Raw genomic sequence first — 26,220 nt, forward strand, 5'->3', positions numbered from 1 at the left:
TTTTTTTTTTTCCTGTGTCCTTGACAACATTTGTTATTCCTTATCTTTTTGATACTAGCCATTCTGACTGGTATAAGGTATTATTATCTCATTGTGCCTTTGACTTACACTTCTCTAATGATTAGTGATGTTGAACATCGTTTCATGTGTCTGTTGGCATCCTATATGCGTTCTTTGGAAAAATGTCTATTTGATTATTTGGGTGTTTTGGGTGTTGAGTTGTAAGTTTATATATTTGGATATTAACTCCTTACTGAATATATCATTTGTAAATCTTCTCTCATTCGGTAGTTTGCCTTTTCATTTTGTTAATAGCGTCTTTCACTGTGCAAAGGCCTTTGTTTTGGTGTAGTTACCATAGTTTGTTTTTGTTTCCCTTGCCTTAGAAAAATGTTGCTAAGGCAATGTCAAAGAGATAACTATGTTTTTTGTTTTTGGGGTTTTTTTTGGAAATTTATTTCAGGTCTTTCAGGTCATTACTCCATTTTGAGTTTATTTTTTGCACTTGGTGTAAGAAAGTGGTCCAGTTTTACTCTTTTGTTTGTGCAGTTTTCTCAGCATTTTTATTGAAGAGACTTTCTTTTCCTCACTGTATATTCTTGCATCCTCAGTCATAGGTTTATTGGCCATATTAAGCATGAGTTTGTTTCTGGGCTCCATTCCGGTGTACTGAACAAATGTGTGTATTTCTGTGACAGTACCATACTGTTTCATTATAGCTTTGTAGTATGTATCTTGAAATCTGGGGTTGTGATGCCTCCGGCTTTGTTCCTTCTCAAGACTGCCTTGGCTATTCATGTTTTCTGTGATTCCATACAAATTTCAGTACTTGTTCTAGTTTGTCCGTGGCAGCGTTAGAGCTACAGTGACCACGTGGTCTGCAAAGCCATACATGACCCTCTAAGAAAATGGGTGCCAATCTCTGGATTATAGGATATTTTTGTTATCACCTTTTAAATATTCCTTTTATTCCCAAAATTTCCTGCTTGAGATTTTTTAGGGCAAAAAACCAATGAAACAAAAAACCTTATTCAATGAGAAAATTACAATTCAAAATGGTATCTACTTCAACAGTCTGTTTTGCTTTGATAAAAACAGGCTGACGTCGATTAGGCTCGGCCTGACCACTGTGCTGTCTGGTTGCCACTTCTCTAGCACAGAAGTCTCTTTCACACTCTTGCTTGGGCTTCTGCCTCTTCTGCTACTGCTACATTTCCCAGGATGCTTCTTGAGCCTGCATTTTAACCTGTCTCATCACCTGTGTCCTTGTCTCTTCACCCCAGTTTTACATACGTTTTTCATGTACTCCTTTTCATCTTATAAGTTATCATTTAACAATTCTATAGTAGCTATTTTTTTTAAACTTTAGTGTTTGTTTTGTATTTTATATATTCACTTGATTTATTCACATAGTAATTTCTTGATTATCACCCTTCTTACATCTCAGTTTTTCTCTTGGGTTTTAATTTGTTTCTTCCTGAAGTGCATCCAAATCTTCGCTTCTTTGTTACTCAGGGTACTGACCACTTCTGGGCTTGGAGCAGCCTTGGATCAGCTCCTACCTTTTCTAACAATACTCTCTTGCTCATTTCAAGAGATGGTTCCTTCTTCAACCCCATCCGTGTCTGAAGGGTTCACTCTAATTTCTTCTCCAACGAATCCCTTATGTTTCAAAGCAAATATTGATACATTAATTTTAAAAACCTCTTTTCTGTCATAGGAGGGCAAAAAGTGGATACCATGGCATGTGCTCATACCTCAATCTTGAAGTGGAAGTTCCACAGGTATTGATCTTTTTTTAATTATTACTAGCTCAGAAAAAAAAAAATCAGGCCAAATAACTTTTACCTACAGAAATATACATGTTCTATTTCTCATAACTGTCCCTGACTCTAATTCTGATAGGCAAGCAGTGGAAAGAACATGGACTTCTGAGTCATAATCCTGGAACAAATCTCAATTCCATTATATTTCGTGGATGTTAGGTAGATATTTAACCTCCCTGAGCCAAATGGTTTCCTTATCCGTAATATGGAGATGATTATACCTATGTATTTGGGTTGACAGAAATTAAAGATTATATAAACAAAGTGCTTAGTACATACTATGTTCTCCACAGATGTTAGTTGTTTCTTTTGCTATATGAACAATCAAGAATTAAATGTTAATTCCCACTTTTGTCATAAACCTCACCTTCCATTGGATTAGAGACAAAAACTTATCCAGTAAGTGGTCTGGTATATCACATAGCTTGATTCTGAATATTCTAGCAATCCTCTTTAATTTGTTTTTGTGGTTCTTCCTTTTACCCCTGAGTTTTTAACTTCATTTACTTTGGCTTTTTTCCTAATGATATACCAGCTGGATAAGACATTAAAAATATCAACTTGGTAAACTTTCAGTACTTTTAAAATGAATTCATAATAATCCATAAGAATTCAAACTTTTGATAAAAGGCAGAACCAGATTTCATAATACAAACATTGACTGTAACCAAAAAAATGCTCTGGAATAGCCTTATTTTAGCAACTAAGGATTTTCGAAAGAGCACAATCAATTTCCAAAACAATATTTGGCTAACAAAACTATAGGGTATCCATTAAAGAAGCTTATGCAATAATAAAAAAATCAAAGTAATTTTGAAAAAGCAGAACTAAATTTTACTACTCTGCTTTCATAAAGGTAAAAAAACCCTTTCATAACAGCTCTGCATGGGTACAATTGATCTGCCATTAACAGAGCCATCTCTGAATGTCACTTAGCTTCAAAAATCAAGGCTCAGACACAAAAAACAGTATTACAGTCACAAGTAAAAGAAAAAATAAAAGTCAATCAATAATGGTAGCAACAGTGTATATAATTAGAGACCCTTCTAAAAAAACATATTAGGGCCTAATGTACATGCAAATCAAGGCAGAAGATTCTTTAACAATGGAATCGTACAGTCATGTCTCAATGACCTGGAGCATCCTGCTCTGGCAATAAGGAATACCAACGATGGTCTGGGCCTTCTCTAGCATAACAATAATCGTCCTATGAGGAAAGAGAGGCTTATCCGAAAGAAATACAGAGTTTGAGACAGGAGTATCTCATTTAATAAATCATCAGAGCCTAAGCTAAAAAGGATATCTTTTTATCTTTTGTAATTAGGTTTTTATTTTCAGAGATCTATCAGGGAAAGAGGGACAAAAGGGGAGGAAAAATCTTGTTTTATCTTTTATTCTGACTTATGAATTTATATTTTGGGCTGTAATTGACATAACCTTTGTATTAGTTTAAGGTGTATACAATGATTTGATACATGCATATATTACAGAATGATTATCACAAAGTTTAGTTAACATCTATTGCCCCTCACCTAGTTTTTTTCTTGTGATTGAGAACTTTTAAGACTTACTCAGTAATTTTCAAATGCACAAGACAGTATTATTACTGTTTCTTTTACTATACACTTACCATGGACTTAATTTAATTCCCCTGGCCTCAGCCTATCTGCTGAGGAACAAAGAGAAATGAGATCCTGGTAATGTGGCTTAAGCCCAGGGTCAGGCTGTGTGCCTCAACTGTTGTTATGTGAGTCAACAAGATCTTTTTACTGTTTAAGCCTACCTGAGCTGGGTTTAGTTACGTGCAGTATCAAGAGTTCTAACTAATAAAATATTGGAATTACATAAATCTTTAACAAACTGTAAATCAATACTGTAGCCTATGACAACCAGTTTTGAATATGGTAAGCAAAAATATTCTCCCAGGGATGATATGGGTGATCCCGTACTTTTCAAAGGTATTTTATTTTTTTTTGGAGGAGAAAAATAAATAGGTTTTTTTATTCTGAGCTTCCCCTAGCAAGGGAGTCAGCCATCAAACCTTGCATTCTGGCAGACTCAAAAGCAGGTGGGGCAGTGGAAAACAATTGACAAAGCAGTGATAAAAGGAAGACTTCCAGAAGCTGTCAGCTTAAAAAAAAGAAAACTTTTCATGGATGTGGGGGGAGGAGTAGGACAGAGGGACTAGAAATCTTTGTGAGCACATCCTACCACAGATTCTGGATCCACTGCAGTGACCAAGAATAATATTTTCATTTGTTTTGGCTTTGGGAGAACCACATTATTCATATCAGTATAATGTGTAGTATCTAAAAATTAGTTGATTCATACCCCCTCAAATAAAAACCCAAACTCAAACCAGTAACCACCACACACTTAAAGAAATTCAGAATGGTGTTTAACAAGCACCTATGGGGAAACAACCCCTAGTTTTAGAGAACCTGAATTAACTGCTTTCAGAACAGTTTAAAAAGAGTTTGAGACAAACATGCTTTAATTTTTTCTATGAAGCATAAAATCCTCTTTAGTCTTAGTTAAAATAAAAGCTATTTACTGAGCATTTATGTGTCAGGTACTGTGGGAAAATGCTTTATATACATTTACTCATTTAATTTCTGTATCTTCCTTTAGCAGATCTTATTTTAAAATCCCAATTGCTAATTTTTATTGTTGTTTCCATCACTGTGTGACTGCTTAAGCTAAGTATTTGGTTGGTCAGTTAAATTGTATGTGGTATCAGAGACAGAAAACTAGGGGCAATATTTATAGCATATAAACAGCATTTTCTAGAGTATGCCATGAAATGATAAGTTTGGGATTAATATTGGTGTCTTATAAAGATTTCTTGTCTTCCATCATTTGCAGGTTCCATCTAATACAGCTAGAATGGTTGCAACTGACTGGGTTGTTGAGACTGGAATTTGAACTCCATCTAAGAGTTAACACTAGAAAATTCCAAACTTACCAGGACTCCAAGCATATCAAGACACCAGATGACTTGGAGGGCCCTTATTTATAGCAAACAGCCCCTAATCATCTACTATGTACTACAGAAAATGAAGCTTACAAATTTCATACTAAGGCTACTCAAAGAGTGGTCTGTGAATCTGGTACCAGTCTGCAAACTGTTTGTTAGTAGTCCAGGACATTATCTACATCACTAAGTATAATGCTTAGTTCAGCTAACTTGTTTTTTCATAGCAAGATACTCTTGATGAAGAAGACGGGACTGATTTAGATTCTAGCCCAAGATCCTTACCCACCATGAACTGGTAACGGTTTGTGGACCAGCTATTTGGAATAACATTTGTTCTAGACCTCAGTCTCTGATGCCACACACAATTTAAATGACCAACCAAATACTTAGCTTCAACAGTCACATAGTAATGGAAAAAACAATAAAAATTAGCAATTGAATACAAAAAATAATAGGATACCTAGGAATAAACCCAACCGAAGAGGTGAAAGACCTGTACTCTAAAAACCATAAAACACTGATGAAAGAAATTGAAGATGACACAAATGGAAAGATATTCCACGCTCATGCACTGGAAGAACAAATACTGTTAAAATGTCTGTACTACCCAAAGCAATCTACACATTTAATGCAATTCCTATCAAAGTACCAACAGCATGATTCACAGAGCTAGAACAAAGTCATAGGGATTTGGGTTTTGTTGCTAGACCAAAGAATCCTAAAATTTGTATGGAACCACAAAAGACCCCAAATAACCAAAGCAACACTGAAAAAAGAAAAAGCTGGAAGGATCTACAATTCCGGACTTCAAGCTCTATTACAAAGCCGTAGTAACCAAAGGAGTACGGTACTGGCCCAAAAACAGACACATAGATCAACAGAACAGAAAACCCAGAAATGAACCCACAATTATATGGTCAATTAATCTTCGACAAAGCAGGAAAGAATATCCAATAGGAAAAAGACCATGTCTTCAACAAATGGTGTTGGGAAAACTGGACAGCAACATAAAGAAACTGGACCACATTCTTACACCATACACAAAAATAAAATTCAAAATGGATGAAAAACCTAAATGTGAGACAGGAAACCATCAAATTCCTACAAGAGAACACAGGCAGTAATTTCTTTGACATCGTCATAGTAACTTTCTAGACATGTCTCCTGAGGCAAGGGAAACAAAAGCACAAATAAATTACTGGGACTACATTAAAAGGCTTCTGCACAGCAAAGGAAAACAAAACTAAAAGGCAGCCTATAAAAGGCAAATGACATATCTGATAAAGGATCAGTATCCAAAATATATAAAGGACTTATAAAATATAAAACCCCAAAATCGAATAATCTGACTAAAAATGGGAAGAAGACATGAGCTGACATTTTTTCCAAAGAAGACATCCAGATGGCCAACGGACACATGGTGGATAATGTTAAACATCTTTTCATCAGGGAAATGCAACTCGAAATTACAATGAGATATCACCTCACACCTGTCAGAATGGCTAAAATCAACACAAGAAATAACAGGTGTTGGTGAGGATGTGAAGAAAGGGGAACTCTCGCACACTGTTAGTGGGAATGCAGACTGGGGCAGCGACTCTGGAAAACCGTATGGAGGTTCCTCGAAAAGTTAAAAATACAACTACTCTATGATTCAGCATAGAGTAAATAAATACTAGGTATTTATCCAAAAAATACAAAAATACTAATTCAAAGCAATACACACACCCCAATGTTTACAGCCGCATTATCTACAATAGCTGAACTATGCAAATAGCCCAAGTGTCCATCCAGTGACGATGAATGGATAAGATGGAATATTATTCAGCCATAAAAAGAATGAAATCTTGCCATCTGCAACAATATAGATGGAGTTAGAGAACATTACGCTAAGCAAAATGAGTCAGAGAAAGACAAATACCATATGACTTCACTCATCTGTGGAATTTAAGAAACAAATGAGCAAAGGGCGGGGGGAGAGGCAAACCAAGAAACAGGCTCAACTACAAAGAACCAACTGATGGGTTACCAGCCGGGAGGGAGGGGGTGGGGGGATGGGGGAAACAGGTGATGGGGATGAAGGAGGGCGCTTGTCGTGAGGAGCACCGGGTTTGTATGCAAGTGTTGAATCGCTATATTGTACACCTGAATCTAATATGACACTACATATCAACGAAGTGGAATTTTAAATAAAAACTTAAAAACCATTAGCAAGTGACCTCACCTTTGACAGAAGCAATTTCACACAGGAAACATGACCTTCATAGACAGCAGACAGAAGAGGGGTGATATGATGTTTATCTGGAGCCTATGAAACAATGAGATAAAAAAACCACTTTATTTTTCACTTCTTCCTTCTTTCTAGATTTAGAGAACTACTAATGTTTCCCTATTTGCCTTTTTATACAAAATCACTTCGCAGCTACAAGTTCCCTGCCGTTTAGAGAGCTGCCAAGGCCCAAGCCCATAAGCAGCGTCTCCTTGGGCACCAGCGCAGTGAAGTAGAGGGCGCAGCGCTTTGACTTCAGCTCAACCCTTGGCTCTGCCACTTACTGTACTGACTAGTTATTTAACCTCTTCGAGACCCAAGTCCTCACTATTGTAGGAATGCCAGTGAGGTCCAGGAAGGGAAGAGGTGGGTAGAATTGGCCACTGAAGAGGTAAAAGACCGCCACAATGGGGCCAGGTGACATGTGCACAGTGGATCTCATTGCTGTCATGGTTAAACATTTTTCCAAAACTCTGGAAAGCTACAAAAGGCAAGTGCCGGGAGATGACTGCTCCTGTCTGACCATCTGCCTATTGACCTTTGTCCAAAACTCCAATTTGGATTTATCCTCTGACTGCGGAGTCCTATCCTCCATGCATGACAGGCATTTGCTAACTCTAGATAGTTTTAAAAAGTCTGTTTGTGCTGCTTATTAAAAAAAAAAAAAAATCCCAATTATATATTTCTAAGTTACAGGAAATTTGATATATTTCAGACTATATTCTTATTTTATAAGTCTGTAGAAAATAATTACCCCAGGCATACAACAGGAATTTTTTCTAAAATGACAATGTTCTTGGGACATCTGGGTGGCTCATCCATTAACTGTCTGCCTTTAGCTCAGGTCATGATCCCGGGGTCCTGGGATCGAGTCCTGCATCAGGCTCCTTGCTCAGCAGGGAGCCTGCTTTTCCCTCTGCCTGACACTCCCCCTGCTTGTGCTCTCTCTCTCCGACAAATAAAATCTTAGAAAAAAAAAAAAAATAAAATGACAACATTTACATACATTAATATCTGCTCCTTTCAGAAGCAGAAATTCCAGGATTTCAAGCTGCCCACAGTCTGCTGCATAATGAAGAGGCTTCCTTCCACCTTCTAGTGTCCGGTTGACATCTTCTCCCTTATAAGAGAAGCCAAATGAAAATGATTTTTAGATAGATGGTAGACTGAAGATGGGTGGGACATGAGACACCTGGGATTTTTCCCTTCTTAAGGTGTAAGAGTTTCCTGAAACAATTACATTTCCTGCGAAGTGAAGTAAGTAACCAAGAAGTTGAAATCAAATTCTGCACAGTAGCACACACGCAGTATGAAGATAATTCAATCATGACTAGTCAAACTGAAAACAAAAGACAATAATGCTGTCATGAAATATGTTACTGTGCTCTATTTCTAGGGAGTTCAGTCAGCATAATGTCAAGATGGGGCCACAGAAAACTGGTTAAGTTCAAACACACAGTTTAGGCCGATCACAGGACATGTATTGTAATTCAAGGAAAAGCATCATTATTTTGAAGGAAGCAGACATCATCATCACAAGGTAGTCCGTACTGCTACTAAGAATCATTTCCTTCATTTAACATTTACTAAAGCCCTGCTATATGGCGGGCGCTGTGCACGGAGAAGACAAAGGTGAACAAAATCAGACCTGGCTTCTGACTGCGTGGAGCTAACCATCTAGTGTGGGGAGGCAGATATTAATCAAATAATCACGTAATCAATGTCAAAATGTAACTGCTATGAAGGAAAGGAATTCAGTGCTATACAAATACTGAAGAACAGGACTTAATCTTGGTGGAGTGGGTCATGTTAGAAAATGAACTTAAGGCCTCAAAAAAGTTTTCATTCATTGAGAAGATCCCAACAATAATAAATACAACCAGCCTCTTTACTGGCCAGGCCTGGCACCGTGCTAGACACATACTCTCTGATCTTCAAACCAACCTACAAGGAGAAAATCTCCACTTAATAAACGAAAAGTCTGAAGCTAAAAGCGGTTAACTTTTAGTAACAAGAGAGATCTAAACTCATTGTCTTTCTAAACCACCATGTTGCCTCCAATTCAGCATTTGCCCCTTCTTAAGCAAAGTTCAGGTTGCAGAGTAGCAACAGGTCTGAAGGAATTTATTTTCTCTACTGTACGAGTCACTTATCTTGGTTTGGTCAACTCATCAAGCCAGATTCTGAATCAGGATGTTCAGAACCCTATCATTCCATGGCCATTACAAGCTGTTCTTTCAAAACACCCTCTATATGGATTTAGAAGAAAAGTGTTCAACATGCTTAAAGTCACCGGAGACGGGGCTGAAGCTCCAACTCTTCTACTTATCTGTGGGACCTGAGAATGGTTACTTTCCAAATCTGTTTCCTTATCCGTAAAATGGGAAGAAAAATGCTTAGACCCTACAAGGTTTTAGTGCATCATTAAAGCTACTCCATGCAAAGTATTTGACACAGGGTAAAATGTTTAATAAAGGTTAACTATTATTTCTGTGGCTCCCTGATGTTGGTTTATATAGCACTAAAAGACTATCCAAAATTGAGTTAAGGCATGTTTCTGCACAATGGTTGAAATTTAAAGGTATGATTTAATGTAATATACTGGCTATTCAGAAACAAGTAGTAAGGGCAACTTGGTGTGCCACCGTAGCCTTTATTCACAGCTGTTCAAGTGGGAGGCTTTGAGGCAAACGGAGATACTGCTTCAACAATTCTCAAATATAACTAGTTTTCCTTACGTTATTAATATCTCCTTTCCATTATTAACATTAACTAGAGAGCATTAACTGGATAGGTGTTTTCACTGAAAAGAAAGTATTGCTTGAGAGAAAGACAACTATCATATGATTTCTCTCATCTATGGAACATAAGAACTAGGAAGATCAGTAGGAGAAGAAAGGGATAAAGAAAGGGGGGGTAATCAGAAGGGGGAATGAAACATGAGAGACTATGGACTATGAGAAACAAACTGAGGGCTACAGAGGGGAGGGGGGTGGGGGAATGGGATAGGCCGGTGATGGGTAGTAAGGAGGGCACATATTGCATGGTGCACTGGGTGTTATACACAACTAATGAATCATCGAGCCTTACATCGAAAACCGGGGATGTACTGTATGGTGACTAACAATAAAAAATCATTAAAAAGAAAAAAGTATTGCTTGTAGTAATGACTGTCAAAAATATATTTTCTTGAATCAAAATAAGTGGCATCTTCCTTCCCTGCTTAGTGTTAAGTATGGAAAATGCATATGAAATGGAGTTGTGAGTTTAAACTTTCTCCTTTATCCCTGCAGACACTGTTTTTACAGTTCTTTCTTTAGCAGACAAAAAATGACAGTATCAGAAAGGCTTCATATGACTGACAGGGAAGAAAGGATCCTCTTCTGCGGAGCCTTTGCAAAAGCTGTACTTACAGAGAAAGTTATAGTACAAAGACCTGTACTGGAAAAGTCGCAAGGCCTCAAAATAATGATTTTTGTACTTTCACCTAAAAAACTAGAGAGTATTACACACACACACACACACCCCCAACCTAGATAGTATTATGCTAAGTGAAATAAATTAGCTGGAGAAAGACAAATACCATATGATTTTACTCATGTGGAATTTAAGAAACAAGCAAAAAACAACAACAAACAAAAAACCTGACATAGGTTAAAAAAAAAAAAAAAGAGAGAGAGGGGCAAACCAAGAAACAGACCCTTAACTACAGAGAACAAACTGATGGTTAACCAGAGTGGAGGTGGGTAGGGGGACGAGTGAAATAGGTGATGGGGATTAAGGACCACACTTGGGATGAGCCCTGGGTGATGTATGGAAGTGTTGAATCACTATACTGTACACATGAAACTAATATTACACTGTATGTTAACTGGAATTTAAATAAAAACTTAAAACTAGGGAGAAGAAAAAAGGTTTATGGAAATCCCTGTACCTTCTGCTCAATTTTGCTGTGAACCTAAGTATGCTCCAAAAAATAAAGTTTATTTTTAAAAAGTAAAATCAAATTCAAAGTAAGCCAGAAGCAAGAAAAGAAGAGCAGGAACTAATGAAACAGAAAACAAAAAAGTAATAGAAATCAAAAGCTGATTCTCTGAGATCAGTACAATTGATAAATCTCTAACCAGAGTGGTCAGAAAACTAAAGAGTGCCAACACAAAGTGCTAATATCAGACTTTACTGATTACCTTCCCACAAAGAGACTCCCAGGCCCTAGAGGGCTACACTGGCAAATTTTACCAAACATTTAAGAAAAAGGGTGATACCAACTCTTCCAGAAGATAGGAGCATTTCCACTCATTTTATGAGGTCAGCATTACTCTTCAAAATGCGAACAAAGAGGATACAAAAGACACTACAACAAAAGAACGCTACAGGCTAATATCCTTCATGAACACAAGTTCTAAACAAAATGTTAGCAAACTGAACCCACAAATATATGAAAAGAATATAACCATGACCAAAAGTTTATCCCAGGAATACAAAGTTGGTTAAATATTTGAAAAGTCAGTCAACATAATTCACCATTTCGACAAATCAGAAAAGAAAAACCATATATCATTTCAGTAGGTGAAAAAGCATCTGACAAAACCCTACATCCCTTCCTGATAAAAACTCAGCTAACTATAGAAAGAAGAAAATTTCCCTGGTCTAATTAGGGGCTTCCAAAAAAAAAAAAAAAAATTAACTACAACTATCATACTTCATTGGTGACATATTGAATGCTTTGCCCCTAAAAATCAGGAACAAGACGTCTCTGTTTTTATCGATTCTACTCAACACAGTACTGGAAGTTCTAACCAATGCAATTAGGCAAGAAAAAAAAGCATCCATTTTGGGGAAGAAAAAAAAAGTAAAAGTGTCTTTATTTATTTGCAGGTGACATGATCATCTATGTAGAAAATTCCATGGAATCTACCAAAAAGCTACTAGAACTAGTAAGTAACTTTAGCAGTGTTTCAGGACAAAACAATATATAAAATCAACTGCATTTTTGTATATTAGCAATGAGTAATTGCAAATCAGAAGTAAAATCAGTATTATTTACAAAAGCATCCAAAGATATGAAATACTTAGTGATAAATTAACAAGAATGTGAAATATACACCAAAAACTACTAAAAATTATTGAAATTAGAGAGGACCTTAAAGAAATGGAGAGATATACCACGTTTGTGGGTTGGAAGGCTTAGGACTGCAGAGATGTCAATTCTCCCCAAACTGATGTGTAGATTCAACACAGTACCAGTCAAAACCACAGGAGGCTTTTTAAAGAAACTGACAAACTGATCCTACATTTCATCTGGAAATGCAAAGAATCCAGACTAGCCAAAACCACTTTAAAAAAGGGACAAGGTGGAAGACTAGTACTACCTGATTTCAAGAATTACTAGAAATGAAGTAATCAAGAAAGTACAGCATTGCCATAAAATTATAAAATATGCAAACTTTTGGGGCGCCTGGGTGGCTCAGTCGGTTAAGCATCTGCCTTTGGATCAGGTAGGTCATGATCCTGGAGTTCTGCTGCATTGGGCTCCCTGCTCAGAGGGGAGTCTGGCTTCTCCCTCTCCCTCTGCTCCTTCTCTCTCTCCCTCAAATAAATAAAATCTTTAAAAAACCCCCAAATATGCAAACTGTTATCACTATAGTGATAGAAAGCTGATCAGTGGTTGCCTGGGGGAAGGGGAGGAGAGGGACAACAGGAGGGCGGGATTACAAAAGAGCAGTGAGGGTAATGGATGTGTTCATTATCTTGACTGTGGTGATGATTTCCCAGGTATATACATGTCAAAACTTACCAAATTGTACACTTTAAATATCTGTAGTTTGTTGTATTTCAATTATACCTCAGTAAAAGATTTTCCTGAAATCAAACCTCTGTGGCTCTATTCTTACAAAATGGGCTGCTAACAAAGCAATATTTGAGATAGGATGAGAACAGGGGTGACTCATAATCTTTGTGGGAGCCTTAAAGAGCAAAAGCTAGTTGAGGTCAAGTTCCTTCACTGTTAGTGCTGAAGGAAAAACTGTGGCCTTACATCCTACACCTCAACTAACTGCACGGAACCAGAAGTTTTAAAGTGGGATGAGAGAGGATCAATGTGACCCCCGACCAGCTGGGTGGGCTTCAGAGATCAAAACAATCATCCGAATTGCTGGAAAAAACATCCTTATCAATATCCTACCTTTCAGCACTATTTTGTCTACTCCATTCTTTACTATGCAACTACAGGGAGCTTGCTAAACATAAACTGTGATCACATCATTCCCTTTTAAAAAGTCATCTGATGGCTATTCATTGCTCCCAGAGAATAATGTCTAAACAACATACTTTAGAAGATCTGGAGTGATCTATCTGGTGACTGCCCTTTCAACTTCAATTCTCACAGCATTTCTCCCCCAGAACCCCCATTTCCCCTCCCCACACCCCCCTCCTTTGTTTAGTTAACGCCCACTAATCCTTTAGAAGCAGGCTTTAATACAACTGCCTGGAGAGTCATTTCTAACCACCTCAGCACTGAGTGATGGGAGCTTCACAGGTGTGCTCAAAGCATTGCATTTCCCTGTGGTTAACACTCACCACATTGTACTCAAACTGCCTCTATCTGTATCCTCTATGAACACAGGTCAGGTACCATGGCTCTATTATTTACTTTTGCATCTCCAATGCCTAGTATAGTTTCCGACATACAGTAAATGTTGATATGATAAAGCTTCTAGATGAAGAAATGGTGAGGTTGCTCAAGTAATAGATTTGGAAGCAGGTCATACATGACACCTTCCATTTCAAGCACACGTGGATAATACATTAGTTATCTAGTAACAGCAGCAGTAACTTGAGATCAATGGTGTGTTTACTGATGTGGGGGGGGTTCAATGATAATTTCACCAGGTTTTCAGCGGTCTTGATAGGTGTAACTGCAGTAGTGGTGATAAAATAGGGAAGGAAGATAGTGCTCTATCTAGTTCCTTTCTCCCTACCCTCTGCCCATACTCTAGGCATTAGTGACATCAGAGAGGAAGTTAGACACCTGTTCTGTAATCTTGATTCTAATTTAATGAAACATTATGAGCTACAAAGAAAAATCTAATCCTAATTTTGTCTCCCAGATTCTGGGACTAAAGAAAGATGTACTATCTCAAGGGGTCCCTTAGCATTACATGACAATCTTACCATGTTTTCCTTTTTCTCTTGCTTTTCCACTTTCCACAGAGACTATTTTAAATTTCTTTCACTTTTTATATACCTCAGACTTCTCTACCTTCTCTTTCCCTTTCATTCTCAGCAGATAACCTCACTGTACCCTCTACACAGAAGACTGTCTTCAGACAGCCACTCCCTTAGCAACTTCCCTCCCCCCACACCTTCCTACCACTGACAACTCTCTCCTCTCCTCCTATCGGAAGCCAAACTCTCACCTCTGTTTTGGATATCATCCTTTCCTATTTTTTTAGAAAACTTAATCCTTTGTTTATCTCTTTTCTTGCCTATGTTTTCAACCTCTACTGCTCTATGGGCTCCTTTTCATCAGTATATGCCACGCACAGCTCTTCCACTAAACAAGCAAAATACAACACAATAACCTCTCCTTAGGCCCATCCTTAGACCTTTCAGTTACTGTTCTCCCTCCTCCCTCTCATGGCTAAATTTTCCAAAAGCACTGTCTGTATTTGCTAGCTCCAATTTCTCACCTTCTGTTCTAATCTGACTTCCACCCTCAACACTAAACCATAACCATTTTTGCTGAGGTCAGTGACTTCCATGTTGCAAAATGCAAAGGTTATTTCGGTCCTCACCTTAACCTCACAGAAGTAACAAAGTGGATCATTTCTTCCTTTTTTAAACACACTCTCTTCTGGCTTCAGGGACACCACATTATTGACTACTGCTTCTCTGTTTCCTCTCCTGACTTATCCATGTCTACCAGGAGTTTTGTAACAAATTTTGGGGATCTATATATGATTTGGGGATCTATATATGATTTAATCATATATAATTTAAAGAGCTGGTAAGTTCGGTCATCCTTATACAGTCCTGTAATAATATCTATATCAAAATACTTTGACTATAAATTTTGAGTAACAAATGCTTCCTCAGGTATAAAGTTTACATATATTTTTGAAGACCTCACCATGCAGTAATGTGTTTATGAGAATGTTTTTCATCATGATATGTGTGTAAATAACCATGCAGGTCACAAATAATAACTGCACACAGCTTCTATTTACCAAATGCAGTTGAAGTAACACAGACTGACAAACCTAATTCGTCATCACATCACGGCTTGCCTGGCTTTCCCTTTCCCTTTCAACAAGAATTATCTATCCAGTTTTACTGGATTTTACTCTCTTTCTTTTATTGAAACATGAAGCCTGTTGGTTGTTAAAAATACACAAAATAGATTTTTATTCTATTACAATTATATTTTGCCATATTTTTCTTCTAAGTTGTTTTTAAACTATTCTTATTTTCTCCAAATATGGCATATTCCAGATACATAATATGGCAAACATAATAAACTCTGCAATATTTTCCAGTGAGTTTAAATTAAATACATTCTATCCGGAACCACTATAGTGACTATGAAATGCTTTAGAATAGGTTGACTCCTGGTGCCTCTCAAATAAGGGGGTTTAGATTATGGTGGGAAGAGAAAGTCCATGTGGTATTCTAAATCAAATGGAACCCAAGAAGAGTTCTAAGATTATTCCATATTCTAACATTTGCAGACTACCTTCTCTGATTCTTCCCTGGTCCTAATCAAAATTATTCATAGAATTAAAAGAAAAAAAAAAGGATGTGATAATGCGTGACTAGTTTATATTAAAAAGTCAGTGAGTTCTATGTTAAGGGGAGAACTGAATAAATTGTAAGCAATATCATTTATTCCAATGTTGAAGCATGACATTTTAGGGCTGGACAGTGGACAGGTTTTCCAAATTTTGAAAATTAAATGACATTACTAGCATTTGTGAAGGTCAGTCATCCTTCATTTCTCAAGTACCACTGTTCTGAATAAACCAAGAGTTTCAGTTATACTGATAAATTCTTATCTGACTAGAAAATTATTGGTGAAATGGTCTAATTCTACATTTAATATCAATAAATCAACTAGTATTTACTAAGAAGCCATGTTCCTAGCATTGTGCTGGGCATGCTAATGGTACAAAAAAGAATTGTGGGTCTGTGTCTACTTATGAATCAGACTACATCTTATACTTCTTTAATTTCTACCACAATGCCTACTATGGTACTTTAAAACTTCAAGAATAATTTGTGATTGCTGATTATGATAGTATGTTAAAATGCTGTACTGAGAAGTAACAGTATTCACTAAGGTGATTTAGAGAGTATGGGTGAACACAGCACATGTGTACGTAAGAGAATATGGTGGATGGATTTCTCATAGGAATTTCCTCCTGGAAATCCAGCAAGTGTTACCTTGGAAAGTACCTACCACACGATAGTTGTGAGGCTTCACTGAAATAATGTAAGGCGCCTGGCACACAGTGAGCACTCAATAATGCCAAATGCTTTTATTAATAGAGCCCTCAATGGTTCTCATCTGAATAGCTTTCTACTTAATTTCTCCACATTTAACAATTCAACAAATGTCAATCAAGTACCTCAGTGTTCCTAAAAAGTAAGACTGATCGGTCATGCTACTCCTTCACTCAAAAAATGCCAACTGCTCGCTCCCTCTTGCTGAATAAAAAATCCTCATCACAACACTCAACTCCTCTTCACTTCAACACCAACTTACCATTCTGGCCATTTTACCTCATACATACACCGCTCCCAACATATCAGTGTTTTCCCACTTCTAGGCAACTTCATGTTGTTGCTTTTGTCATGGTTACCCCACTTCCATTCATGTCCTGATCTGCTGAAATTGCACTTAGCCTTCGAGACCTATTTTCTCTTGTAAAACTTTTACCTGATATTCTTTTTCCCCCTTGATACTCTTGATATGTAATTCCCTCCTTTTAATCCTCACAGTTCTTAGTTTATGTCTCTGACTACACTTCACCTTTTTTCAATTAGGTATCTGTTATTTATGTACTTCAATAAAAACTCCATTAAAAAAAAGGAGAGTGCCTTACTTATACATACTGCCTATGATGTCTACGGGTGACTTGTGCCAATAGTCCAATTTAATGAATTGGTGCAGTCATATATATAGCATCTTTGTCACACTATGGAACCCCCTACTTACCATAACAACGATCACTCCACAAAGAGGTAGTTTAAAAATATTATTCGTGTGTCTGAAAGTCACAGAGTCTCAGTATTTGAGAGGACTCTGAATGTCATCCAACCCAACCCCTCACTCTGTTTGAATCCTTGTTTGTGTATGCCCAGCCTACAAGTAAACCTCTCTAATGAAAGGCAACTCAAGATCTTACCAATCAGCTCATTCCCACTTTACAGTTCTGGTTCTACCCCTTGGGGACGCATGGAACAAGCAGTCTCGATTTTCATGTTAGATTACCAATTATGTTTAACAGCCACATCAGATAACTAAAATGAAATCATCACATTATAACTAAAATGAAATCTCTTTACGTGATTTGCTATTACCCTGAACTTCAGTTACTCATTTTGAGTATACACATAGGGCCATTACATTAATTGCTATTAAATTTCAACTTATAATGGTCATTTTATTTTTCCAGGCTGTCAAGTTCTTGCTAGATTCTAACTGAAAGGAATTTGTTAGTTCTGATCCCCAACCTCCCTCTAGTTGTACCTCACCTACCTTCATTATGGTGACCTAAGACATTCATTAGAAAATGAGAAAAGATGAAGAATGAGCCCCAGCAGTATTCAGGAAACTTCCTTCAGTTCACTACACAAAGAAATAGGTAGCGTATGTGGGTATTACCATTCAAACAGTCTTGAATCTAGTTCATTAAATTCTTATCCCACCATCCTTTACCATCATTCTCCCAAGCATAACATTAAAATATAAAAATTTCAATGAAATGATTGAGAGTTCCTTCATCTAATAGTAGTCTAGGAACTGCAAAAAAAGGGAAATTAGCACAGCAGGATTTATTTCTAATTGATTCCTTCATAAGTGTTAGACAATCCCACAGCCACCACAAATAATTTAAAAAGTAACACATTCATTAAATAACATTTGGAAAAGAGATCTTTCTTCTAGTGAGTCTTGCCATCTAAAACACAACCATTATTACCTTGCTTTCCTTCTGTTTAATTTTTTTCTGTGAAAGTAAATCACACTAATTATTTAACATTTAGGTATCTTGTCTTGCTACCATTCTTGAAAGCTACACGACAGTCTCTCGAGTAGATGTGCCATAGTTTACCTAAATATCCTAATTCTGGACATGTAGATTAATACCAAATACCCTGTACCATTAAAGTTCTTATTTTATAGAACATAACAATATCATACACTTCATCAGTTCCAAAGCACGCATTTTCCTGCATTTTAACATCTCTGAAATTGGGTCACAAAATAGAAGAAAAAAAGTTGGAGAACATAAAATGGCAAAATTCGCTGACAGTAAGACCTGCTCATATCATTCTCATGGAAAATGGGTAAGTGTGCCATCAATTCTAGTTCAGAATTATTTTAACGATGTAATAAAGATATTAAACAAATTAAAACAGTAGGAACACATTAAATCCTAATGCTAATACTAAATGTTTGGAAGTTCTCACTTCTCTAAATTGTGTCCACAAACTAAACCAGAGAGCAAACTGTCCTCCAGTATAAGTGATATATTCTCTGGGACACATTCCTGATATACCTGCCTCAACTTCTGTGAAGACAAACAGAAAAAGACAACTCAAAAAAGCTCAGAATGGGGGTGCCTCGGTGGCTCAGTCGGTTAAGCATCTGACTCTTGATTTCAGTGCAGGTTATGATCTCAGGGTTGTGAGATCAAGCCCCACGTCAGGCTCCACTCTGGGCATGGAGCCTGCTGAAGATTCTCTCTCTCTGCCCCTCTCCACCTTCCTGCAATTGTGCTCTCTCTCAAAAACAAACAAAACACAACTCAGAAAACCAAGCATACCGGCCAGCTACTTGTACCTTCATTACCTAGGGTGTTACCGAAGCCGCCCCTGTGATCTAGTTACATGTTACCACGCTATATTGCCACGGCAGCAAAGATACTACCCTCTCCATTCTACCCTTCTTTATCAACAAATTCTGACTTTATTAGGTTGGCAATGTGCCCAGCTAGCACACATTTCCCAGCAACTCTAGTACCTAGGAGTAGTCAGTAGGTGAGAACACAAGTTGAATGGTGCCTCAAGGACTTACTGGAAGATATACTTCTCCTCTTATTCCTGTTTGAATGTGAGAATGGTGGCTGAAACTCCAGTAGCCATTTTGCACCATGAGGTGACCCTGAAGACAGAAGCGATTCACAAAGGAGGGAGGAGCTTAGGTAACTTAGGACCATGGAGCCACCGCACCAGGTGTGGACTGCCTACTTCATGATTGAGGTTAAAAGAAAGAAAAATAAGCCGCTCTCTTGTTCAGTCATATATTCCCTTTGGTAAGAGGTTATTAAGGTAAAAAGTTTCTTCTCCCCCACTGTCTCTTCTTAGCTGCAGAATCAGTTCCTGTCAGAGGAAACAAAAGTGATCCACTATTTCTCCTCCCACGAAGGATCAACCACTTCTTGTAGCGACAGAGTCACAGAGAGAGCTAAGGCACAGTCCTACCTGAAGTTAGAATTTTTTAAGTAGTGTTTTAGAATAGGCAATAGAGAATCTAAAACATATCCCATTAGGCCAATAAAGCTACCAGAAACTAGGATTCTTCTAGTACAAGGCAGACGATATGTGTAGTCAGGAGTGATCCTCACGTTTTACGAGTCTGCATACCCTCAGTCTGGACAGCTTTCCCCTTTAAAGGGTAAGTCACAGAAGAAAAACAATATGGGGTGTATGAAAACTGCAAGAAAAGTGTAACAAAGGAAAAGAAAAATCATACTGAAAATTCAAGAAACTTAATTTTAGAAAGCATTCAGAGTGATCAAGCTAGAATCCAAAAGACATGGTTTCTATGAAAAAAGTATCTTAAGATGAAAACAAGCAAACATGCAAAGCGAACAAACCGAGATCCAGGCTGATGGGAATAGGAAACTGGCTGAGAAAGTGAAATATGGCAGAAGAATTAAAACTGCAACCGCGAGATTAAAATCCGCACCAAAGTCAGCAGAGCTGGGTAACACTACCAACTCCAAATTAAGAAAATTTAATTAAAGACTTGACAATAAGCTTTAGAAATTCTCCCAGAATACTGAGGTGATAAACAAATATGATTAAAATGATATAATGACAGTAAAGCTAAAATCTATGAACACATGGTCAGAACAAGAGGAATCGAAGGTTATAAAAGTAAACTTTTGAGTTCAAAAAGACTACAACCTGCAGATCGTAAAAAGCTCATTGACAAAATTCAACAGAACCGCCCCCCCGCGCCCCCCCCCAGCCGCCGCCCATTAGTTTTGCAGTTTATTTTACAAGGATGAAAACAAAAACAAAAAAAATAAAAAATGTGTTAACTCTAAAGAAAATTAAATTAGCCTGGTCTCTTTCTATAGCACTGAGTTCCAGAGGACAAGAGAAAGAAACTATCTATAGTAATGCTATCTGGAGAGGACCTGGGGATCGGGTATAAGCCTCTGAGGAGAGTTACTGACACTGACACTAATGGGAGATGTATGAGGTGTCTTTTAAATATGTTAGAGGTAGGCAGAAGGTCTCCAGAATCTCTGATCTGCAGCTGAGAGAGAATAAATTATGACTCATGCGTTCCACACCAAGCTCATCAACATTCATGTGTAAAGGCAAAGGCAGTCCTGGGTACCAGCGATTCAGAAAATATACCACTGACGCTCCCATGAGGGAAGGAGGAGGAGGTGAGCAGCACCTTGAAGACTTCTGGTGCAGTAAATTCTCTGACGTTTAGTCTCAGCATCCCAAAGTGTTTTTTGTTTATAATGGTTCTATCTATGGGTATTTACCAAAGCAGAAAACCTTTTAAATATTTAGTAATTCATTTAGAATTAACAAAAAGAAACACATTGCATGTTAACATAAATGAGATTTTAAAAAATAAAAAATAACTGTATTCCTCTTCCCCTCTCACCTAAAAGGTGAAGGGTGACACTGCATTACTTTTTTTTTTTTTTTTTTTTGCCATTTTTTTAATGTCTGCCTTAATAGAGGACAGCTGACTTCTCATATCTGCTGCCACATTCAATTTGTTCTGACAGATCGTTTCGGCCAAAATATACGAAGAAAATTCGGCCTCCTGCAGATACGTAGTTGAATGAGTAAAAAATTTAACTTTTTTTAAAAAAAGATTTTATTTCTTTGAGGGAGAGAGCGAGAAAACGAGCAGAGAGAGGGACAAAGAGAGAGAGGGAGAAGCCGGCTCCCCGCTGAGCAAGGAGCCAGATGTGGGGCGCAACCCCAAGGACCCTGGGGTCATGACTTGCACCGAAAGAGCTGAAGGCAGAAGTTAACCATTTGAGCCACCCAGGCACCCAAAGTTTAACATGTTTGTAACAGCCTTTTCAGTTAATTATGGATTTTCTTTGACACTACACTAAAACTCAAGCGGTAGTTTGTTAAAGATTATTTACAATGTGGAATCTGTCACTGTATCAATGAACTTCATACTGTTACATTAAAACCCACCAGTCTATTTACACTCTGAATGGATCTTGTATACATATGCATGATTTTGTAAGGTCACGCATTGGTCATTTACAAAGTACTGGTTTACTGAGTTACAGAGATCTTCCAAATGTTGATGCACTTCTTTCTTCACTATCAAAACAATCACATTCACTGATAACACCTCCAATCTCATCAGTAAAACCGTTAAGTACTGGGAAGCTGTCAAACTCGAAATGGCAGATATAAATGTTCCAAAATTGGACTTTTCTCTTCAAGCTCTTTTCCTTGAACTGACAGGCTCACTAACTTCATTTTCAAGAAAATATCTGCCAAATATCCAAGACTGAATAACCAAATGGATAATTACAGGGTTTTGCTCCATCGAAAAGGCAGCTAGTTCAGGTCGCAGCTCCACTTTCCATTTCTCCACATAGAATATGAAAGAAGTGTACACCATATAACCAAGATCTAATGAAAGGGAATGTTTAGTGTTTCATCAAGGGCATTCTGAAGGGAAGCTGGCATATATCTAATTGTGCACGTGTGGGAGTAAAGTTCACAACGACTAGAAGCCGTACAGTTGGTGCTGCTGCCCTGATTTACACAGTGGCTTTACTTACCTCTGCTTTTGCATCACCAGAAGTGTCGTCATAGTGAAGACAGCAAAGAAAGTCTAAATATTACTACGAAAATAGTTCTGACCTTATGGATGTCTTGAAGGGGTCCCTGGGGCCCCCAGAGATCTATGAGATCTACAGTACTTTGAGAACGGCTGCTTCAGTGAAATAGAAGAAATGAATTCAAAATTAGAACACAAGAATGGGGAGTTTTGGCGGCAAAGAATTAATGATGAAAAGCCAATTAAGCCTTTACTTAAGCAAATATGGTTAAAAACTAGATAACACAGATGTCAAAAATAAGTCTTGAGAGAAAAGACACAGAATTTAACAAGCACATACAATCACACATTTATATAAAACAGAAAGTAGGTGAGGAAATAAAAATCCACTAGATTCTATCCGATTTGGGCCTTATTAAGTGACACAATCACGAATTGTGTCAATTAAATGCTGAACATGGGAGACTTAAATAAACGATGGCATATCCTCCATGAAATGCTATGCAGACTCATTTAAGATGAAAATAACATAGCTCTTGAATGCTTACCATGTGGCCAGGCACTGTTGCAAGTACTTTCCAGGTATTAATTCACTTAATTATCACAAAAGCTTTATAGGAAATTAGTGCTACTATTCCTGTACAAGGAAACTGAGGCACAATGAAGGTAACTTGCCCAAATTCTGTACTGCTGACAGGGAGAGGACCATGCTGCTGAGTGACGAAAGCAGGAACGATCCCACCTACTTCAAAACTTAGAAGAATATGTTCATCTATAATCATATAAAATTTCAAAGAATACATATATGATAAATTTATTAGTTGTCATCTTTAGAGACCAGGACTATGAGAATACTCTCCTTCATGAATTTCAATAACGCTGTATTTTTTGAAAATGAAAAATCCATTAAAAATTTAAAAATCCATTACTTTTATAATCAAAGCAACACACATATTTTTGTTTTGAAAAACTAAAACAAACTAAATCCTACTGCTTAGCAAAATTTAGACTCAAACACTTTTTCTGATGAAATTTAAGTTCTGGTAGAACTAAAAAATGAATACCTTTCAAGTCATGAAGAAAAGGAAGCAGAGAAAATAAATTCCTATGGCTTAAAAAAAAAAAAGGCAAAAGGAAAGTAAGTTTAAACAAAATAAATTCAAAGTCTAAAAAGAAAATTTAAACTGATCAGTTATGTCAACAAATGTGAATAGGTTTAAGTCACAAATTTAAAGATAAAGAATGAATCTTGGATTTTGTTAAATAACATTGGCAAAAAGAAAAGCAAACAAAAATCCAATGAGACACACACCTAAAAACAAAATAATGTGAGAAAATGTGAAAAATATAAACGAATGGGCAAAAATATATCAGGTACATATATCTAAAAAATTAATGAGTAATGTTAACAGATGACAAAGTTGAATTCAAGGCAAAGAAAAGTATATATGCAAAGATGCTCATTTTACATTTAAAAAAATGTGTATGTTAGTCATGAATCTACCAAATACCAAGAAAACAACTGACAAAAATAGCACTGTAGTGAGAGACCATCATAATAATCTCAGTCTTTGGCAGGTAAGAATACAGCAGGCATGATTAATAATCAGTAAGATTGAATTAATATATATCAAACTCTGTACTTTATGGAAACTCCACCTTTAACTTCTACTGATTAACAAAACCTGATTGTAATAAACCAAAGAAAACCTTAATACATCCTGAAGTTGAAAACCTTATAGAACCTATTCTCTAACCCCACTGCAATAAAACTAAAAACTAATACAAAAGGCCTTAATATAAACACCGGGACAAAAAAAAAAAAAAAAAAAACACCCAAGGAGCAAACAGCAAAAATAACACACAAAACACACAAATTTACACACACACACACACACACACACACACACACACAATGAAACCAACAATGATGAAGCAAAGAAAAGCTCAATACTGGAAAATTACTATTTTGAAAATAAAGGTAAAAATATTAAATTATTATATTAAAGGTAAGAATAATATTACCTTTATGGATAGACCCAAAACTGTGGAAAACCACAGCTTCTGTGAGAGTGTTAATATAAAGTTACATGGCTTTTTAAAATCTGTCTTTTTATTTCACATTAGACTTTGAAAACATTTATTATTTTGCCTAAATCTTGCAACAAAAAAATTTTTTTAAGTATACTAATTCTAGTAACTTTCCATAGTAGCTAAAAGGTAATGGACAATTTTTACATTTAAAACTCCATTAAAAAATCTGTACAAAAACATCATTCAATCCATCTTGCTTCCAAAGAAAATTAACCTCAGAACATCTGACTTCAAATTCAAAGTTCTATTTTTCTAGTTTTGTAAAAATAAATAAAAGTTCATTTAAGAGCTTTCAATGCTTGAGAAAAAAACGCAGTATTTATAATATATGCACACACACACGCACAGAGTCCACTATTTCCTTTAGAATAATTATCCACACACCTGTTCAAAATATATCCTTATAAAAATGAGTATTCGGAATGAAAACAAGCACTTTTAGGACTAACTGCAGAAAACCTCCAAGCCTTATTTTAAAAAATAAGTCTTAATATTTTGAGTCAAACTCTAGGAGCCAAAGTAGGTGCTGAATTCATCTTTCATTTTAAGCAAAACCAGCAAATAATAACTGGCTTTGGTGGTACTGTGTAATAATTTGATTGTTTCCTCTTGGATAACAAATTACAAAAGAAATAATGAGCAATGTTCTCTATCAAAGGTAAAGAAGTCTTATAATGATTTTAAGAAATGACTTTTTTACATGACTAACTCAAAGTGGCCTGACATCTTTTTTTTTTTTTTTTTTGATCTCCTTGTCTTTTGTATTACACCTTAGACACCAGTTAAAAGCACTGAAGAACACAGAACACCCCTAATGTACTGGGTGACAAGAGTTAAATCCCAAGACATATTATAGCTCTCCCTCACCCTGATTCAGGCCCCTTTCTGCCAGTTTGCTAATGCCAACATGAAGGTGAACTGGTTCACCTGGTTTCTGTCTCTGTTAACACTTTATTTCTTCTTCAGATTTTGGATGCTCTTCTTTTCCTGCCATTTAGACTCCAAATCTTGCCAGTGACTTTCAGCCCAAGCTGATACTCCTTAATCTGATCTTGATTTCATGTTCTGGATAGAGAATAACCACAAGCTCTTTCTATATAAACTCCTACCACCGCATGCACAGCTCTAGATCTTTTCTAAGACTTTCTAGCTTTAGAGAGCTTTTTCATTCACTACCCATTTATCTGGTCATTTATTCAACAAATACTGATAAGCTCCCACTAAGAGCTGGACATTATTCTACACGGTAGAAATGTACAGAAGTGAACAAAAAGACACAAGTTCATCGGGTCAACTAAAAGCTGTAATTCGCATAGCACGAGCTGGACTATGGTCACCGTGGTTCTAAAAGTTTCTCTTTTGACCACAAGTTTGTGCTAAGTCATAAAAAAAAAATTGAAACTCCATTTCTGTACCCCCTCAGTTTTCCAAAAAAAATACTCCCGTTCATGTAATGGAATGAGAGTGGTTTATGGAATCAAACAGATCTACAGACAAATCTTGGCTCTGCCATTTACTAGCCTGGTTAACCTGGGCACATTACTTACATTTCTTCAATTGTCATTTACCTTACCTGTAAAAACAATTTTTCATGGTGTCTTCTTTAAAACAAATGTTTGAGAATTAAATGAGAAAATCTAGACAAAGCACTCAGCAAATAACCTAATATTACATGGTGGCTATTAGAATATCATTATGTTTATTTGTAACAGGACAAAGTATTAGGTCTTTGGTTTGCTTTACCTATATTCTAGGGATACTG

At 36.8% G+C, this 26,220-nt stretch overlaps 1 protein-coding gene and 1 long non-coding RNA gene across 2 annotated transcripts in view; one reads left to right on the plus strand and one right to left on the minus strand.

Moving 5' to 3' along the window:
- LOC113264641 (uncharacterized) overlaps positions 1–6,702 on the plus strand; it is a 192,804-nt gene extending 186,102 nt beyond the window's left edge. Inside the window, exons 5-6 of the long non-coding RNA XR_006410890.3 lie at positions 1,721–1,784; positions 4,692–6,702. This is a non-coding gene — a long non-coding RNA (uncharacterized LOC113264641). The remainder of the gene's footprint in view (positions 1–1,720; positions 1,785–4,691) is intronic.
- MTPN (myotrophin) overlaps positions 1–26,220 on the minus strand; it is a 56,668-nt gene that overhangs the window by 14,365 nt on the left and 16,083 nt on the right. Inside the window, exons 2-3 of the mRNA XM_026511602.4 lie at positions 8,079–8,192; positions 7,028–7,111 (exon numbers count right to left, since the gene is read on the minus strand). Coding sequence (XP_026367387.1) covers positions 7,028–7,111; positions 8,079–8,192 — 198 coding nt within the window. The remainder of the gene's footprint in view (positions 1–7,027; positions 7,112–8,078; positions 8,193–26,220) is intronic.

Source organism: Ursus arctos, unplaced genomic scaffold (assembly GCF_023065955.2).
Source record: "Ursus arctos isolate Adak ecotype North America unplaced genomic scaffold, UrsArc2.0 scaffold_3, whole genome shotgun sequence".
NCBI lineage: Eukaryota > Metazoa > Chordata > Mammalia > Carnivora > Ursidae > Ursus > Ursus arctos.